The sequence below is a fragment of the Phlebotomus argentipes genome, unplaced genomic scaffold, assembly GCF_947086385.1.
Source record: "Phlebotomus argentipes unplaced genomic scaffold, Phlebotomus argentipes genome assembly scaffold_4, whole genome shotgun sequence".
Lineage (NCBI taxonomy): Eukaryota > Metazoa > Arthropoda > Insecta > Diptera > Psychodidae > Phlebotomus > Phlebotomus argentipes.
In genome coordinates, this window is record NW_026776174.1 from 4,894,663 (window position 1) to 4,914,726 (window position 20,064).

Consider the following 20,064-nt stretch of genomic DNA (forward strand, 5'->3'; position numbering starts at 1 on the left):
GTGTGTATGCACATATATACTTTGGTGAAACACCAAAAAAGAACTATACAATCCTGATATTGGCTGCCATTGTGGGTTGCACCAAAAATTCGTGAACAGACAGAAGAATTTATTGCTTAGTGATGAAAAATTTTCCGAAAAATACCTTTACATTTTTGCTTGAATTAATCTATTTATAAAACAACGAATTGGCTGCTGAAGTATGCTTTTCTCAAAGTAAAAACCTCCGAGAGAGCTCAATTTCTTTCGAATCAGCTTGTCTACATTCATCCTTTCTAATGCTCAAGTGTGAAGCTGTAATTCAGTTTCCATTGAACTAAGAACATTTTTACCCCACGAATATTTGAAGTAACCTTCCAAGTTTGATTCTGAGTTTTTTCCGTAATGTACAATCATGCCACATGTTTTTTTTTGCTATATGTGTGCGAAAACGCAAAATGTAAATTCCGCGTTATGCTACTTTTGTCGCCATAAAAGCAAATGGATGAGTTTGGAGAGAAAATTGAAAATTTCTTCCCGCGCCTTTACGGCACACCATCAATGCTAATCTAGTTGGAATTTCTCCAAAAAAATCTCCCAAAAAAGAGACTATTTTGAAAATATATTTAGCTCGAGGGCGGCTCCAGAAAGTTTTGTGATGGGTGGGCTTCTGTTTTCCATCTCCGCTCGGGATGCCGAATGGTTAGGTACATAAAGTATTCAAGCGAGCAACTTCAGCGTATAATTGTAACATTTTACATTCAGAATTCATAATTGGCTTTCAAAGTTTTGATTTGAATATTTATGACAGGACCGATTCACTAATTAAGGATTTATGTGGAGTCTCCCTTATGTATGACGCTCCACATTTACATGTTCATGTGCACGCGCCGTACATAGGCAGAGTCTACCTTTTGGCATTGCTGTGCAGAGGCAATCAGGATGTGAAATAATTGAGAAATGAATTTCTAATGCCTCTTCTGTGAGCTATCAAAAACTATTTGGTCCACATGCTGCCGAGAGTGCAGAGTTGATTGATGAAAGTGGGATATTAAAATTTCGCCTCGGCATTTTAATCCGACTTTTATTTCATTGCTTATTCATTATTCCGCAGAAATTAACATGATTACCATGCACCCTCAGAGCACACACATGTACTCACCCTCTGGATAATCAAATCAGAGTATAAATTCATCTTCCAGAAGCTGTATAGTGCTAAATAACAAAATAGTTTTCATTAAATGGGATCCCTTTTGTTGTCCGGATTAGGGGTGGTTTTGTTCCGTTCATCTTTCCCAGTGTGAGACGCGCGTCTCCGACTTTCCACACTCGCCTTTTTGGCCCCCTTTTTCCTTCTGCCTGGTGCAAAACATATATAAAATGCTCTCCTCCGCATGTGTATGAATTTTCTCGCACCGAATTTCGGTTTTATTAACCTCATAAAATAAGGGTCAATTTTCCTTCATTTTATCACCATAATATTCTCCACAGGCGAATCACATTGGAAAAACACAGGGCTGGAAATCCTTTCGGAATACACTTTGGCCCGAGACAAATAAAACTAAGATCGTGCTTTTAATTTCACTTTTTATTTTTATATCATCTGACTAGACAACTCTTATTTGATGTGTGTATTTTATTTCATCTTTTAATTATAGATTACTTATTTTTTCCTTTTTATCTTTAGGATGTTTTCTTTCTTCATTCTCTTTTATAAGTAATTTTACAATTCTTTTGTATTATCAACACTTTGGCTTTCCTCTGCTTTTTTTTCACTCTACAAAGAAGATTTCATTTACGAATTTTGAAAGTTCATGACAATTTCAAGGGTTTTATTTATTGTCTAATTCAGACAAAATCATAATGCGTGGAATCAAGAATGAAATAAGATCAGATAAAGAAATCTGAATCCTAGAATTCATCATACGTACTGGATATCTAAAAGTGGAAGTTATTTGAATTTTTTTTCTATTTCAATTACAATATTTATTTACAATGTCCTTACAAACTAGATTTTTTATTTGTAGCATTGTTTTTTACCTTTTTTTACTTTAAGAAACTCTCTTTAGCTCTAATTGTAACCTAAAAATAGTTGATTAACTTAACTTGCCCTAGTTTTTATATAATTTTCAATGTTGTGACTTGTAATTTTAAAATGTTTTTACAAATTGCACATAACTCTCAACATTGAACTCTTTTCTCTCTCATTTATTAAATTAAGACATGTCAAATGTTTAAGAATGTTATTTGTCTTCATAGATTTCTTTTTTTTTTCTTTCTAATTTCGCTGTTTTCGGCTTTTACTTTCCTCTCGAAAAACGCCACCAAATGAAAGTGTTGCTGCATCTCAAACGCTTGCCGCTCTTCAATTCTTGTGTAACTTAGGATCTGTGATTGATGGACTTTGCCAATCCATCATTTTTTCGCGCCCCAATAAAGAACTGTGTGTGTGAAGCACCATTTCGCGATCTACAAACACGGTGAGTCACAGTGTTGAAGAAAGGAACCGCCTCTAATTTGGCTGATAAGCAATTTGGGCACTGATTAAAGCCCCAAATTAAATAGCGATAACATTTCTTCGCTCGGTAATTAGGCGATTCTTATCGCGATTTCGGCACGAATTGACGCCCATTTGGAGTGTGAAACCAATCAGAGAATTTTTAATTATAAATGGGCTTACCATTGTGCTCGCCTCTCGCACACCCTTTATCAGCGTGATAACACCAGACAAAACACTATTTGGCTTTAATTTGCAATTAGGCGGACAAATGATAATTGTGGAAAAGTCACGTATACGGAAAATAGACCAAAATGCGCTCTGATTACAGGCGATAAGGTGACATTCTCTCCACCTGGCGCAGCCCACAATCGCGGGGGAAGGAAAGTGTCTGTGAAAAGGTCTTACGGGAAAGAAGCGCCGCTCAATCCTGGATCTCCTCCACGTCGTCGCCGTCATTGTTGGGCCCCAGAAGATCGTCGTCCTCGTGATCCTTGTGCGCGTGCTGCAGTTGGCTGTTCAGCAGGGAGCCCAGGGCGTGATCTCACACGGTGTCCGTCACACCGGCGTACTGGCAGGCGGACAGGCCGGCGGAGTTGGACCGCGACACGGGGGACGGGGCGGAGTAGGGACTGCTGAAGCCGGAGGTGTGCTGCTTGGCTTTCAGCCGCAGCGTCGCGATGCTGGAGCTCATGGCCGTGCACGGTTCGGCCGTGGCGCGATGGTGGTACATTGAATAGGGGTTGGTGGGATTCGTGTAGGGACACGGAGGTGCCGCTACTGCCGTGCCCGGCCCAGTCGCGCCCAGGCCTGTGCCCATGCCGCCCGGCAGCATCGTGCCCGACGTGGACATACTGACGGCCACCGAGGATGCCGACGAGTTGAAGCAATTCACCGAGTTTTGATGATGATTTGTCGATACCACTGATCCGAGGGGATTCACAGGCCAGGGAAAAGTCTTCGTGCCGAGTGGCGATGGAACCTTGGTCGCCCAGTTATTGTACGGCGAGTACGATGTGTATAGAGTATCAGTGTCAGCGAAGGGCTGCATGAATTGTGTCCCGAAACCGTTCTTGAAGTCCGCCGCCGCGACGGCTGCCGCATTCATCGCATTCCGCTCACGTTTGCGCCACTTGGCCCGTCGGTTCTTGAACCATACCTGCAAAATTCATACAAAACCAACACGTGCACATGAATTAAACAATATTCTTTATGTCATATTTATGGGCATGGCATGAATTTTTTCAATCGGAAAAATAATGGCAAAAGTAGGCACTTTTGTGTCTCAGATCGATAGCCAAAAATACGATTTTCACTTTTTTTTTGCACAAATGTTCATCTTTGTTAATTTTAATGGTTTTCATTAAATTTCCGTTTTTCAATACAACACTCCAGTAAAAAATCTAACAAGTAGAAATTTGAGAAAAAGCATGCATTTTCATTCCACCAACAAATGAAATGGCATTTTTCCACACTTAATGCACCACAATGTTTAGAGTCGTCGGCAAAATGTCGTTTAGAAAGTGAAAAAAATCATATTCCACCACCAAATAAGGAAAAAGGCAGTCAAAAGCATGATAAAGAGAAAATTCAGGTTTCCACAAGAATAATTATATTCCATTTGCAATTTATCAGTGCTCGTGAAGCACATAATTGAATGCGTAAGAGGTGAACATTAATTTTCCTCAAAGACGAGAAACAGGAGAATTTTTTCTAGCTACAATTTCGTCCCTTTTCCACTGCAAAACACCCCGAAAAGAGGAGGAAGACTTTTGTCAAATGAAACTAAATTCAGCAGAAAATGAGACTGGAAATGCGCGTGCAGGTAATTATTGTGAAACTAGTGTAAATCAGGGATTAATTTTATAATCCGGAACATTGCATGCTTGTGTCCTTAAATCAGCATAACGAAAGGACGTAAATTTATGTCAGGCCCTGTGCGAACGCCGCACACAACGCATACATTCTGTTTGGTGTATTTTAGCACTCCGCATGCCATGGATATTACTTTGAATTGTCGGCATAATTGCAGTGATAGTTTGTGTGTGTGACATGTCAATTTTATAATTAGATGTGATGTTCAAACAAATTTATCCCACTGTATTTATTATGCATTTCGCTATGTGTGCAGGACATCGTTGACACCATTGGTCATCGCAGTGGGCATATTGTTGGGGAAATGGTGGTGCAATCAGAGAGAAAGAGGACAATTCTGTGCATATATGAATGTAATTAAACTGCTCTGTAATTCAAGACCGCAAAACCACCCCCAAAACACACACAATCATCCACACATTTGGTGCATACTCATTATCCTCTTTGTCGGCTGCACACGGAATACAATATGCCGCCCAGATGTGTATTGGGTGGCGAATTTGGGGTGGATGGCGGTCCGGGCATGTTGCACATGCGTATCCTAGAATCTTCGTTGACAAGAATATCCCCATTTGCAATATGTATGATGGCATTACATAATCCCTCCAAATGCCCCCTCAGAATATTGCAGCTCATGCGATACACATTTCCCTATATAACATGCATGAGTTAATTAATAACAAATACTCATATGTTAAGAGGCTCGTCCTCCAACATGGACTCGCCTCATCCCAGTCATTTGTTATGTTGCGTCCATGTTTCTCCAGGAATTTCTTTTTCGAACTTCCGACGTTTTTTAAAGTTATGCAAATTATTTCATGAGTGGAATAATGCATTTAAAGTTAGATTAGGAAGCTCTCTTGCTCTTCGCCAAAATGTCAAGGGGCAAATAATATGATGGGGAATCGTGTACAACTCTGCGGAAACGCTTTCAAATACAAGTTTCGTTTCATAAAAAGCTCAGTGTCGGAACAAATTAGCACACTAATTTAAGAGACATATAGTGATAAAAATTGGCACATTTTTACTTATTGGCAGGTATTTGCAATTGAAATACCCTGATTCTATTGGATTCTTCAAAAGTAAAAAAAATTTATGAATCCAAAGTGACACAAAGTGTTGTATAGGTTTTGGCCATATTGTCTCCCCTTGCAGAAATACACTTGACTATTCGGATGAGTGAAATATATAAATGACAGAAAATTACAATTAGGTTCCATTTGAGGAGATTGCTACCCCTAAGCAGGATACACACATAAATTCTGAAGCCAACTGCACTATACGTACATAGGAATATAGAGGCAACTAGATGATATACCCCTGGGACAATTGTCTATATGTATACAAACACGCGTAGTCCTTTCAACGACATAAGGTTAATCCCTGTATGATTAAGACAATAAATCTCGACGGATTACCATTTGAATCGTATATGCATAAAGCTGAATATGGTCGTATTTCATGAGTACAATATCAAGTTGAGATTCTCCGCACATTCACAATCTATGTATACAAACATGGAGTGGAGAGTAATGTGCATAATATGAAATTTAAATTTTGGCAGTGTTGCATTAAAATCATAGATCACCCCGCACACACAAACGATATTGCATCACACTTGGTGCGGGGCGAATATATTGAAAAGCGAGAAAAATTCATACATTTCTTCCATGCACCCCCCCGAAAATCTCCATTGGAACGTGAACAATGATACTGTCAGGGAAGATTGAAGGAGAGTTAGTTATTCTACATGGTTATTCGCTTCTGTCAATATAAAGTAAAACTTCGGACTACGTGTTTTGATCACTGAATGAGTTATTGCAGTCTTGGGGATTCCATATTATATACATTTTTCTCGCTACAATATGTATGAATTGTGGCTTTCTTTCTTCTCTCGCTCGCCCAAATGATAAATTCCACCAGCAAACGAAAAGTTCGGGCCGCCGTGTGGAAAATGTCTGAATTAAATGGGGAAAATCGATTTTGTGCCACATACAAAATGCGCCACAAATTCCTGTAAATTACGATTTTGGTTCTCAAATATTTTTCCATTGACCATATCGATAATTTGCATACACCATTTCGTTGCTTGTTGCAACAGCAACAGACAACCAAATAGAATATTTCATTCGATTGGTGCTTTATTTATACGATTGGCTAACTTTACTCGTAAATATGTCAGGAGGAGATTAGCCCTAACGGATACTTTACTGGCTTTATGCAATTCTAAACACACTCGAAATTCGCGAATTTGCGCGCCATTTCCAATATTCCCTTTGTTTTCCCCAGATCAAGTTTTTTAATCCATCAGCGCGACAAAAATATCAATCAGCGATTGAAGTTTTAATAGATATTCTATTCCTTCTTTTGTCCCATTCATGCAATTTTGGGGTTGGAGAAGGGACGACAAATTGTTCTTTCGTAGGCAAACCCATAAATTCTTATGGTTTACCTACATCAGCCCCTTGTATATCATCAATCTCACCACTGAATAACAGCTAAATGTTTTCATTATTATCGTGAACTCCCTGTTTACTTCACTGTGCAGCGCTCAATGGAAAAAGGGCATTATTTATCCATGCGGGAAACGTTAAAAACTATTCAGCCATGTGATCACTTTCAGCCGCTTAGGGGTGAACGGCAACACCCCTTGACTGAAAATATTTTATCAACCCCTTTTCTTGTCAGCGTCAGCAAATGCTGGGGTGGCCGTCAAATAGAATATTAGCTAAATTGTGTTTTGCATAAAAAGGGGATTTAAATAGTGTAGAAGAAAGTGCAATCTTTTGTTAAATGTCTTTAGTGTTTAAAGCGACGTTAAATCATTGGTGACACATCTCTAGAGTCTACAGATTAAAGAAGAGATCTTAGAGGAACTATTAAGAAAAAAATACGGTTGAAGGAAAGCATTATCTCTAATTATTTGTGGCAAATTTAATTAATACGATAAATGATGGCAACAATAGTCTCAATCTCAGTAAGACGTGTAAGCAAAGTAGGCTAAAAGTCCTTAAGTCTGTCGTTGGAACATAGAAAGCAGTGAGTTTAAACTTACAAAACGCGTCACAATAAATCGATTTTATATTTTTAACATTTTTTTATCATCTTATTTGTCATCTCGCATTTGTATCACATGTTTGCCAGTGTGACACAATGTGTGGAAGCAATTCCTTACACGCGGAGGGCACTTCATTAAAGATAAATTCCAAGCAAGGCACTGCACTTCCTTTCGCCCATCCAGTTGAGCCCGAGGATTTCCCGCAGTCTGAGAATATAAGACTGTTATATCCGAAAGGTAGTTACCGAAATCCTTCATATCTTTTACAACAATCTCTCACACAGAGAGTCACAGCGAAAGAAATCACACCACGAGAAGTCCTGTGTTTATGCTCCGAAAGGAAGTGCTGTGAGCCAGAGTTGGACTGTGTGAATTGTGCGCCACACTTTGGAGACACACGTGGAGATTACAAGCATATTTATACTGGGTAATTTTGTGGGTTAGCATGATAGGGAAAATTACTTAAGTAGCTTAGCTGAGTTCACTGGGAAAAATTAGTCCCGCCCTGACGGGCTTATTTTCCCCAATTTTTCCCCGGCAATAAGTCATTCACCCTTTATCACTCGGGGAGCAAACCAATACATTTATTCCTTAAAAGCAGTGGGGAAAAAAGGCGTCTGAATTTCGCGAATATAAATCACGTCAATGGTTCGCACGTGAAATCTGGCAAAAAGGCCATGACAATAAATTGTGTTTATTGAAGTAAAATGAAAAAGAAGTGCCAACAATGTAAAATGTCAATACCATTATTTTCTATCTCCCGTTTTCGGGGGTTTCATTGTGGGAAATGAAACGAAATAGTGAGCGACGAAATGGAAAAAACCCACCTCACATCCTCAATGTAATGTCATCGGCTTCGCGCTAACTTCGAAGCGCTTCCCATTGAATTTTTATCCAGGAGCCTAATTTGCTTGTCACCTTATCATTTATGGTAATCACGATGTGATTGAAAATTTGATAAATAATCATATTTCGCGCAATTTAAATCTATGTGCAAACAAATTTAATTATCAGGAATGTAAATTGCTGCCCATTTTCCCTGCAGGTTAGATATCGTCACCACTGTCGAAATATGTAGAGCCTAATGCTGCGCCGTGTGTACTCAAAGGATAATTGATATTGAATTGTTTGCATTACACGCAGTTTATTGGCACGATGATGTTGGATTTACGCCGACACATTTAACCCCAAAATCTCGCATCTATATTTTCCTCTATAATGCTGTGTGTGCATTAAATTTGATCGTGCACACGCATAAACATGCCACGCGATTTTGGCACTCTGGCGCGAAATTGTAACCATTGCAACTCACCCTGACACGCGCCTCAGTAAGATTCGTCCACATGGCGATCTCCTCGCGCGTCGACATATCCGGATATCTATTCCTACTGAACGTGTGCTCGAGCTCCTGAAGCTGCTGCGATGTGAAGTGAGTCCTCTGGCGTCGTTGTCTCTTGTTCTTCTTGTCATTCTTTGTCTCCTCCGTGGTCACGATGGAGTCATCGTGACCTAAACCAGGTGTTACCGTTTCAGTTTTCACTGAAGCCTCAAGTGATCGATTTCCTGAAAACGCCAAACAAAGACAGCAGAAATTACTTTCCCGGCCACACATTTTTTTATACGCATGCTCTGATAACATTCAGCGAATTGCAAGGTTGACAAGAAAATTAGCTTGTAAGTATCTGTCGACACATTTAATTTGACTTCTGGGTGAAGGAACACAAATTTTGAAATCAACTGATAAAGTTATTGATTCGCCTTTTCCCCCGAAAAGTGTTTGTATACAATATTACAGAAGCAGAAAAAAACATTCCTAAGTGATATTGTATCAATAAGACGGTGTGTGTTTGATAAGTCATGCCCATGTTTATACTTTTTCACAAGGCAAATCTGTCAGTCTACAAGTTTCTAATCTCATATTTTATTTATAGTGTGTAATGTGGATTTCCTATTGCCATAACCAGAAGCCGATTTACACTCCAAGTTGATCATTTTCCTAAGGTAAATTTCCCGCATTGTTAATAGGGAAAGGCGGGATAATTTTGATCTGTCCAATGTTGCGATAACCGACAATATCTTTTATTCATATATTTGAAGTGCTATTATAAATTTTCTTGCAAATTTGCTCGCCCTTTCCCTACATTTGCTATGCTACACAAAGGAATTGCAAGTTAACGTGATATCAAGTATGCGTAGCTTGAACTTTGGCTAAGGTGAACTCATTATTACGTCGCCAAATGTAATTAATTATAATTTGATCGATTTTTATCAATACTTCAAATTCGACAATATGTATATTTACCCAACATTCATCACACGACATGGCGTCACTAATGACATTTTTAATCAACAATGGTGAGCACTCTTATCGCTGGCGCCTCATAATAATATACATAATTGTGGAAAATATACATTTGATTTATCATGATAGAGGGAAAAGATGAGACATTTATAAAGAGCATTGCTGTCCAAGTAAATCCCATAATGATCGCCCTGACTGGGAATTGAAATATGTAATTATCAAATACACCGAAGACTTTGCGCTGGAGTCTCCGTGATCTAATTTAATGCTGTCGGGACACCCGAAAAGACACCTCAACAGCATACGACACTACTTGATGACGACGTGGTGGCGATGAGTGGAAAAGAATGTGTCACATTGTTCGATGATGGATCGGAAAATTCACCGCGTGGTGCAATCACTTTATTGTGATACTGCACATAGTTTCTCTATGAGGACAACTAAAATGTGACGTGCATCAGTCCAATAAAGTGTTAAATATTTTATCAAAATTGTCTAGACATGGTTTGCTCTTCAATAAAGCACGTCACTATTTGACAAATTGGGTTCCATCGCGAGCCGGGGGAAAAAAGCCGCGCGTGAATGGAAATGTTCATCACTGCGGCGGAGTTGATAAATTTCGTTCTCCTATCATCCACAATGGGAATGTGTGTCCCTGTGTTAATTTAATACAAATCGTACCTTCACCTTTTCTATCTCTGCTTCGTCCTCTCGATGCCGAAGACTGGAAATTGAGCTGAGTATGATCCATCCCGCTGGTAACTGCTGTCATTGCACTATGTGTATTGTCTCTAAAGTCTCCAGTTTCGGCCCACACTGCAAACGATAGAGAGAGAAGTTACATTGAATTAATTTTTATGATACGTGTGATATTAAAATGAGAAAAGTGCATCTGATTTTCCCTCCTTTCGTCTTGGCATCTCCACTGGAGATGCACTTCGGATATGGTTATCTCCGTGAGTAAATATTGTACGGCACTATCTTTTTACAACTATGCTCTTCCACCCAGGGCCATTTTAGTTCGAGAAGGAGAAGAGAGCAATAGCATGATCACCAGTGAGAAGGAGTATCATAAAAGGGATTTATGGACTTAATGTACTCACTTTAATATTCATTAGAGTTGTAGAACGTGTTGCGAGAGTCTTCGTGTTTCTGGTCTCAAGACCAGTGCAGATTTTGCTCAATAATGCACGCGATAAACACTTTAAAAAATTGCATTAGAGAGTGCATTCTTGTAAACTCAAGTGGCATTACTCACATTCTGGAGATAATTATTTGTTCACAGCAAATTTTACAACATCCTATGGCATGCCCAGAGTGTTGGATACAATAGAACACTATTCATTTGCTCACTATACTAAATTTATAAAAGTGAAATCATCCCAATTTAGCGTAACTCCAGAGCGAGAGAGAGGAAAATCTCTGGCTGTGTCTGTTTTGAGAAAAGAAGTAATTTATCTTTCGATCATAAATTCCCACATTCCTGACAAGTGTTAAATGGCCCCTGAAGCGAGTAATCGTCGCTGTGACACTCGCAGTGAGACTTATATACTAACGAGAGCCTCGTTGCCATCAATTAATAGGCGCACTTCTTTTCCCTGATGGCCAACTACAAATTCCTCGAGAACCGCCCCGAACTTACGAGAAATTTGTCAAAAGATTTTATGAAAAAGGTTCACATCTGGCAATCATAGAATGATAATTTATGCGTGACATTTTTTTCCCAATAAATGTTGTCTCCACACCAGAAAAAACAACACTTCTTGGCTCTAACAAATGACTCAATTTTCAACTAATTAACTATCTTGTCACCATTGTCTGTGGAGAGTGCAAAATTTGCAAAAATAGAGTTTCCGTGCAACAAGACAACACTCGAAAGCTTCACTTTCTGATTCCTGAGAACCCACTTGAATGACCAATACAAGTGCTATTGGAGTGGAAAAAGAGGAATTCGTCGTGCCATCGACGAAAGGGTTTATGGAATAGTGTTTTAAACACATGTTAGACTGGAGCAAGAGGGAGTTTGGGTACATATCGTTCAGTTAAACTGACTGTGAAATTGTTTGTATTATTATGGACCGCAATATGACAAAACAGACATAACCCTTTATGTTTCCGATTCATCTTTGGTGTGACAATTAATTTTGCACATCTGTCGTGTGAGAAATCTCATGTCATCGTACGAATTTAATATGTTCATTCGACAATTTTCTTTTATTGCCCATTTTTCAGGAGAGTATCGAAGAATTGAGGATTTTTGACTTTGCAATCAATCAATTACGTTCATCTGAGGCTGAAATGAAAGATGGCAGAATATTCTTAATTTTTTTTTGGGTAATGAAAAACACTTTTCGATTACTTTTTGTTGCAACTGTCGATAATTTTAAAACTGGATTTGTCCTAATTCCACATAATCCGAAATTTCCTTTCCCCTGTTCAGATTGATGGTCCAAAAAAAAGAGAGGCAATTTGTAATTATAGACACAAAAGTTGTTGCGTGAAAAAATAAAAATAATACTACAAAAATAGTTTTCAAGTGTCATAAATTCCAACAGAGTTGTATTCTTCCCACAACAACAGCTGTAAACCAACAGTAGTAAAAATTCACGCCCAAATGAGATTGACGTCCATCGAAAGAGTGTGTTTAATGAGTGAATGTGTAAGAAGTTCACTTGTGTTGAACATTTACCGAAGCCATGGGTAAAGTGTACAATAATTGATTGGAATTAATCTCCACACAAATAATTTTAAGTATTTTATTATATTTTCATTTTATCTGTTTACTATCAGATTAAAAGAATTACAAGAGCATTAAAATATCATTTATCCCCTACATTAACCAGATGCGATAAAGAACATCTCTCGCGAGGCAGATAAACTCCAATTATAGCACCTCAATTTTCTCTGATACCCATTCAAAAATTTCTATTTCAATTTATGTGCTCCACAATGTACATCACACACTTCCAGAGAGACGTCATGAAACTTTTCTCAGCTATAGCAGAAAGTGCTATAGCGATAGAGTGGCAAGAGATCTTCCCTTTCTGTCTGGATTCTCTTGATTCATTAAGTCCCCGAGCTTACGGTTAAGACTCCTTGAGCCTGACTGCCATTGGATATGTTTTAAGCGGTTAAGAGTTAACCGTGGCGATTATTTTGAATGTTCCCATCCTTCCATTTCGCATCGTGCTATCGCACGTGAAATGCAGAATTTACAGATGTTGAAATAGACTAATAAAAATGTCTTCACCAAGACGTCCAACGAATTTCGCTTTGAAAATTTGTCGTTGTTGTTTTTCTTTGTTAGAGCTACATGATATTTGATACTGTACAAATAGTCATGAGGTCCTTCAGCAGCATGAGATTACAACATTGTTTAACAAGAGACTCAAGTGTCTCGTAAATATTTGCTTATGATATGACCTGAGAGAAAAAACCTGCCCACAATATAACAACAAATTAACTACCAGAAGAGGAAAAGTGAGTGTCTTATAGCGCTTGTGCTTCAATAAAGTGCTTAAATTTGATGTCGTCTTCACAGTCTGCTATAAATGTTATTTCCTAGTGATGCAGTGCTATGCATAAATCCTCCCCTGTAGCGTCACGTGAGCGGTTTCCCTGGAATTGCTCGCCTGCCCACAAAACCGAAAAGAAAGCAAATTCACCATTCAACTCGGACGCTAAATATTTACTGTGGAGGTAGGAAGAGAGATATGAAAACATCTGGACTGTTGAGGCATCCCCAGAATCACACAATAAATCACATTTTCAAAATTGAAGGACGAACCAAGTCAATTTTTATGGGAAACGATTTAGGGGATGTACAGTACACTAACTTTCCTCTCTCTTTCCTCTTCTTCATCTTCACATGATGAATATGCATTGTATGATCAGTGAAATATAATACGGAACAGAGGATATCACACCTTATGAACTATATCAATGCGAGGACTTATCCCATGTTTTCCCAAGGAGGAGAGGAAAAGCATAAAAATTGTCGTGACATGGCGATGGTACGTGCCTTTCGACCTCTCCGAAGATTTTTCTATAATGTCAGGTGCAGTGTCTGTCTAGCGGATGGTTAGATTAAGTGGGATTTCATCGGACTCAGATATATCACACATGGACTGAGCATATTTCGTTAATTAAATACTACGTTAGGTGTCTTTTAAGAGAGGAAGAAAAGGAGCAAATGAATTTGCTCTCGTTAAGTAATGTAATAAAATGTACATATATAGTGTGGTGAACAGATTGGGCAGAAAAAGAGGCAAATCGAATTGATTCAAAATCAAATTCTCATTCCATTACCCGCAATAATTTGTTTTCTAATCTGTTGGCACAGATGATCTTCCCTATCTTGCATGGTGAATGATGATACAATAATAATAAAATAATACATAATCTGTGTATACTGACAATGAATGAGGGTGTTGCAGCGATATGAGGCCATATGGGACCAATTTTCTAGCCAAATGGAATGTCAGACAAGGCAAAGGGGATGCCAAATCACTTCCCTCGCACATTTGAGATGCTATTGCTTCTGGCATACGTGAAATTGTCTCTATTTAGCCCTGCTGATGCTCATTTGATGACTCTCCACTGACTAATGCGGTCAACCCCTATTCAACATCACCGATGGTCAATATAAAATTTATATTAATTTTTAATTGGACCAATTTCTCAATTGATTGTTCCTCTTTCCCCCACAAATTAGCCAAGCCATTTAAATTTATATGCTCCTTCTGCATGACTTATTTCCCATCGAGAGGACACCTTGCTCAAGCTATAAGTAATTTGGCGAGGAGTTTGAATTTTTTCCCTCCGGCCGCTGTTGAATGGCATCGTAATTCATCTCGATTCGTTTTGGCAACAAGTGTACGACTTTCCCATCCGCAAAAGAGCACATTCATTCGATTAGCTCTCGCATATGTATATTTTCATCCCGGCGTTTTTTCTCTTCTAGTAATATCGACGCAAAATTGAGGGTTTTCCATTCTCCACGGTTGCACAGGAGCAGAGCATTGGCATCATCACCATAAAGCTCGCTATACTATGCAGATTGTGTGTATTTGAATACAGGAGAGCAGTCTCGCTTTGATGGCTAGCAGAAAAATGAGGCGAGAAAGTGAGCGCGAAGTGTATTTGCGTTCCAGCTAATTGATCACCCTATTCATCCCGTAGATTTTTCACACGCGCAGTTGGGACGCACATTTAGGGTCGAGGGTGACGAATGATTGCCCTGTGTTATACAATTACAGGCTATTATGCAATACAAACTATTCATCGGATTTGTGGGGATGATTTGGCAGAACAGAAGTGTTTTCTTGGCAAAAAAAGTCCGCGAAATTCGATTCTCCTTCAAAATCGTGTAGAAATTTCGGTTTTGGCAAACTTTTTAAAATAATCTCTTGATTATGCTGAGATTGAGTAAACTTAGTCTTAGACAAACATCTTTAAGATCTTCTTCGAATCGTCTAATCTTCTGAAATGTTTATACTCATTGGAGAAACTACGAGAAATCAAAGTAATCTTATGAAAATCTCGGCCAATCGAGACTCAATAATAATGGCGAATTTGAGGGGCATTGGCGAAATCTGAGAAATGCAAGTTTGAACTTACTTTTGAGCTTCTCCAGCGGCTCGTGGAGGGATGGCGTATGCGGCACGACGCTGTGGTGGTGATGCCCGGATATGTCGTGTGAGCTGTGGTGCAGATGGCCCAGGCCAGCGCCGCCCGAGCCCGTCATCAGGCCGGTTATCGCCGACGACACACTGACCGCGGCCGCCACAGAATCGTGCAGCGGATGGTGATTGTGCAAGTGATCCGACTGATTGGCGCCGCCGCTGCCGCCGCTGCCCACCAGGTCCTGCAGGCACAGGCCGGCCGAGTCGGTCATGCTGTCCAATCCGCCCCGCTCCATGATAGCAGGTGGAAAGATGGCCGACAGTTGATTCAGTCTTCCGTTTGGAATGACGACGTCCCTGAAACCACTGTATCGAATCGTCTTGATGGCAATTTGGCGTCGGCACGGCAAAACGGAGAGTCCTCAAGAGTTGTGCTTTCCTATAAATTGGCGAGAATTAATTTTTTAATCACTCCGCAATTCAAGCATTATTTATAGACTTCATTATTTGAATTTGAGCTGTCGCTCTCCTACACGATTTCAAATCTTCCGAGACCCATAATCTCAGATAATGACACGAGCTTATGAAATGATTATCATTAATATTTCGAGAACCATTTAACCACAATATTCCCGTACTCTCGGCGGGCCCGAATGCATTTGGGTATATATACGATATGCCCGACCGACGGAATCCTTGTTTATCCTCAGTTGATCTCTAGGATGTAATATTTTAATCACACCGGCTTAGCCAGATTGGCTGCTGTACAAAAATTTTGACCGCCGGGCTTAAACACATTTCAAAAGAACACCACGTCGAATTGTCATTGCCAGACTTATGTGCTAATTATTTTGCATTTAGAGCATTAAGATTAGTCAATACGGTATTTGGTTAAATGACAAATTCATTGAATTTTGCCCCACGTCGAAAGACATGATTATTAATTGCGGATAGTCACACACTAATCATATTGGATGTGATAAATCTGGGGAATGTTTATAAACTACAGACGATGAAAATTGGAAGGAGGAAGAGAAAAAGTTCCTTTTGCGTGATTTTCACTCATGGCTCGGGAGCCCAGCAATAGAGTAGATCTTTTTTGAAGCTCTCGTAAGCCTCCATCTTAAAATATATATCTTTCTTATTCGGTCCCCCACAGTTTTCGCAGCCACTGGGGCTAATTTGAAGAACCCTATAACCCTTATAAAATATACGTTTATATCGCACAGGGAGTGTGTGAGGCCAGAGGACTAAATGTATGTTGGTAGTGTACATATGGTAGTTGCTGGCAGTGTGCTATATATTTATTAAATATATGTGAGCACGAAACGACGTCGTGGGGTTATGGGCTAAAGCTCCGCCCATATATAGTCAACGACGCTTTGAGAGCATCCGTCCCGACGTCTCTCGCCATTATATTATTCAGCTTACGCCGAGACTGGAGGATGCTGAGGGTGATGGTTTAGTGATTATTTGTACCCCCACATCTTATATCTACTACACTCGTCCATTCGGAGGGGCATGCCAGCGCCATAAAAGGACTTAAACCTTGTTCATATAGATTCTTAACTAAATGAATTGTGATGTGTCCCAAAACGATCTACGGACTTGCCGCACAACATTTTTTCCATCGTCCCTATGAGCTTTCGGAGAGAGCTTTGGCACTTTAAAACACACATACAATTCTTTGATATTCCTGCGCGATTTTCCCAGCGGGTTGAGATTTGTCAATGCCGACGGCATCGCGAGTGAAATTTTTTTGTGATAAAGACCTTTTATCAAATTGTGATGCAGTAAATCAAGAGAATGAATTTGTGTTAACATCGCAACACTCAGCATCTCTCTCCTCAATATTTGTTGAGATTTATTTCACGAGGAAAATTGTTGAATTCAAAATGAATAAAATTTTACCACCCAACACAGAATGATGTAAATAATATATCTTATCAATTTATTAGACCTAAATTATTCACAACCTCTGCGTTCCTATTTGCAGAACAGTAAATTATAGCACCATTGTTTACTTGACGCGATGTTTATTTTTACCAAAGCATTTTCACGTTGAGCAAAAGAAGGGAAAACATGCACAAATATAAAATTCACCCAAAAATCTCTCATTTTGCACTCACCTTACAAACTAAGGAATTATATCCACCGTGCTTCTCTGGCGGGGAAATTATATAACCAGAGCTCTCAGATGACGATTTGACTCCACATTCTTGCTCACTATGTATTGTCTGGGTGAGTTCTTCCCGAAAGAAACAACAAACACTTGTGATGGTTTATAAATCACTGGAGAGTCTCTCTTGGAATCTCTTTTTGGGTGGATTGTCAATTTCAGGGGCAGAATTCACCGGCAGAATTAGAGAAAGACACTATTCATGGTGGCTTTGATGGAGCGATAAAGTGGAAAAAATCAATGATACTGTCTGTTCGGGGTTAGGGACTCTTCGAAAGTATTATAAAGTATTAGGTGGTATTACAGGGTTTGGTGGTCTTGTCAGACAATCTGGCAAGAACGGAGGTAATGACTTCTCTTGCTAATCCACTAACACCCGGGATATTGGTCTCGGTTTTGGCAAATTTTCTGCGAAAACTCCCCGAATCGCTCGGTAATCACACTGAATGGACCACAAGCACTGCGTGGATTTCACACGGACCCGCGTCGAGAGCTGTGCTGATGCTCGCCAGTCTATCCAAACTGATCCGCAGCCACACAAAACAGCTACTGTATTTTCACTGGGTGCGCGATGGGAAAGGCCTCTCGAAAAACGGGGAAATTCACTTACTCGCCCTCTGACTATGCACACTTCTCTATGACTGGGGATTGAGTCTGCAGTACATCAAGCACACAAATCGAACCCTCCTTGTTATTCGTCCAAAATTACACTGCGACTGAAATAGTGAACTGATTTGTGGCATACAGCAGAACGGAACGGTTGTACGTGCCTTCGTCGTGAAGAGTCACTCTTGTCTGAGTGTGGCCTCTCTCGGGGTGGCGAGAGTATGTGCACGATGACAGAGATAGCCAAATTGTTATCAGTCGATGAGTGAACAAGTGCGACAATTCTTTTTCGCTGGCTCTCCTTTCGAGTGTGTGTTCGTGTAGGCAGAGAAGTGTTATCACACTTGAAGTTGCCCAGAGAACAGAAATTCTCCACCATCGGGTAGATAATTATGAACAACATATACCATCGTGTGGCGTGCGATAAGCCCATAGAGCACGTTATCTCAATCAAATGCAGCCAGATTTTTTTTTATACCTACCGTGATGTATTTCATTTTGATAACGGCTTCTACATTTTTAACCACATTTGCAGGTATATCGCGCGCGCGAAAAACTGCCGCACATTCAGTACAAAGGTGCACGCAATGGCCGTTCATGATTCAACAGGTGATCAGCATTTCGCAATGATTCGACTGAAAATCCTATCAGAGCCTATAATTAAAAATTTCCACCGATTTGCGATGCCCAATAAACATTATTTTCCGCATATCTGCAGATATGTTGACTCTCTGAAAAATGTTCATTCATGAAAATTCTTTGTCAATATTTGAAAATTGCTTGAGAGTCTTTTCCCCTCAATTGTGCGGAGTTGCGCCGTGCGATTCCGCAGCTGAAAGATGGTGGTGGAGACGCCTAGTCATGGCAATATCTATCTTTTCTTTTCTTACTTCCCTGTCCGCGCGCGCTTGTAGTGGTATTGCAAATGGGCGGTAGGAGGTTATTTATATCAATCCGTATGTATTCTCAGAACAGCACCCGAAAATACTGAAAATCCGAGGGAAATTCACTTTTACTTGCACAAGCATCGAGAGCACAACTTCATCCACGCAGCTGAAAGAGAGATTTTCTGTGGCACATCTTCGGGAAAAGAGCGTCAAAAATCACCCTGGCTAACTTTTAATCACTCTTATTAGCAATTCATAAACGACAAACTAGTTGATAGTTGTGATATTTCACAACGTGCTGCCGCTGATGAAGATTAAAAATGAATTCCTTCATTGAGAAGAAAATTTCGTGGGGAAAATTCAACCCTGACGCTCCGCCTCCAAATTCACTGACACTACATACTCATGCGAGTACAGAGTGTTTGCTTTTTGAATGTAGAGTGAATACGATAAACCCGGCCCCTAAAAATCAAGAGAGAGTGGGCTTCAGTCGCTCTTCCGTGTGCTTCTGTATTGGTGGACGTGACTGTAGACCTCCAGAGCCTCGTGTACACACAGAGTTTGTAAAGAAAAGTCAATCTCGACTGGAAGGAAAATCCATAATACGGCGGCGACTCCTTTCAGCTGTGTTGTCCTCGAAGTGAGCATCTTTTCTCACTTTTGTCTCCACAAACAGAGTTTCAAGAGCAAAACTGGACCAGCAAAAACACCACAATTTTAAGTGATTTTTATATTTTTGAGTTTCTCTAACAGCCAGATTTCATCTCCAATTCCCAGTGAAGGTGAATTTTTAGTCGAAAAAGTGCCTCTTCAGCCCAAAGAGACAGTCTGTCTTCTGCATAATGGCTTTATCTCAAGTGTCGCATATGAATATTTTATTTGTGAAAGATAAATAATTGCCAACACAAATACAAAAACTCTCTGTTCATTATCAAAATTAGAAGACCTAGAATTGTGATGATATATTCTCAACATTTCTCCACCACACGTTGGAAACAGTTTATGATATCAGGCCACTTGGTATAATATCGTAAATCATTTTTGAATTGTTATCACT

General features: G+C 39.7%; 1 protein-coding gene across 2 annotated transcripts; it reads right to left on the reverse strand.

The window, feature by feature from the left end:
- Positions 1–1,083: 1,083 nt before the first annotated feature.
- LOC132257516 (pituitary homeobox homolog Ptx1) lies at positions 1,084–18,305 on the reverse strand. Of its 2 annotated transcripts, none has more exons than XM_059754458.1 (5): positions 17,465–18,305; positions 15,331–15,774; positions 10,399–10,527; positions 8,722–8,972; positions 1,084–3,635 (listed from the first exon to the last, which is right to left on the reverse strand). In XM_059754458.1, exons 2-5 carry the CDS (start codon positions 15,629–15,631, stop codon positions 3,021–3,023), a joined length of 1,296 nt encoding a protein of 431 aa, XP_059610441.1. In that variant the 5' UTR covers positions 15,632–15,774; positions 17,465–18,305; the 3' UTR covers positions 1,084–3,020. The 2 variants fall into 2 exon arrangements, with proteins under 2 accessions (XP_059610441.1, XP_059610440.1); XM_059754457.1 differs by having other exon boundaries at positions 10,393–10,527.
- Positions 18,306–20,064: the final 1,759 nt, after the last annotated feature.

What these genes read in the sequence shown, in the direction of transcription:
- LOC132257516 (XM_059754457.1), bottom strand. Translation starts at nt 15,631, where the DNA reads ATGGAGCGGGGCGGATTGGACAGCATGACCGACTCGGCCGGCCTGTGC. An exon ending in CAGAGATAGAAAAGGTGAAG is followed by an intron (nt 8,973 to 10,392) that starts GTACGATTTGTA and finishes TGGCGTTTTCAG; the next exon opens with GAAATCGATCACTTGAGGCT. An exon ending in TTACTGAGGCGCGTGTCAGG is followed by an intron (nt 3,636 to 8,721) that starts GTGAGTTGCAAT and finishes TGAATTTTGCAG; the next exon opens with GTATGGTTCAAGAACCGACG.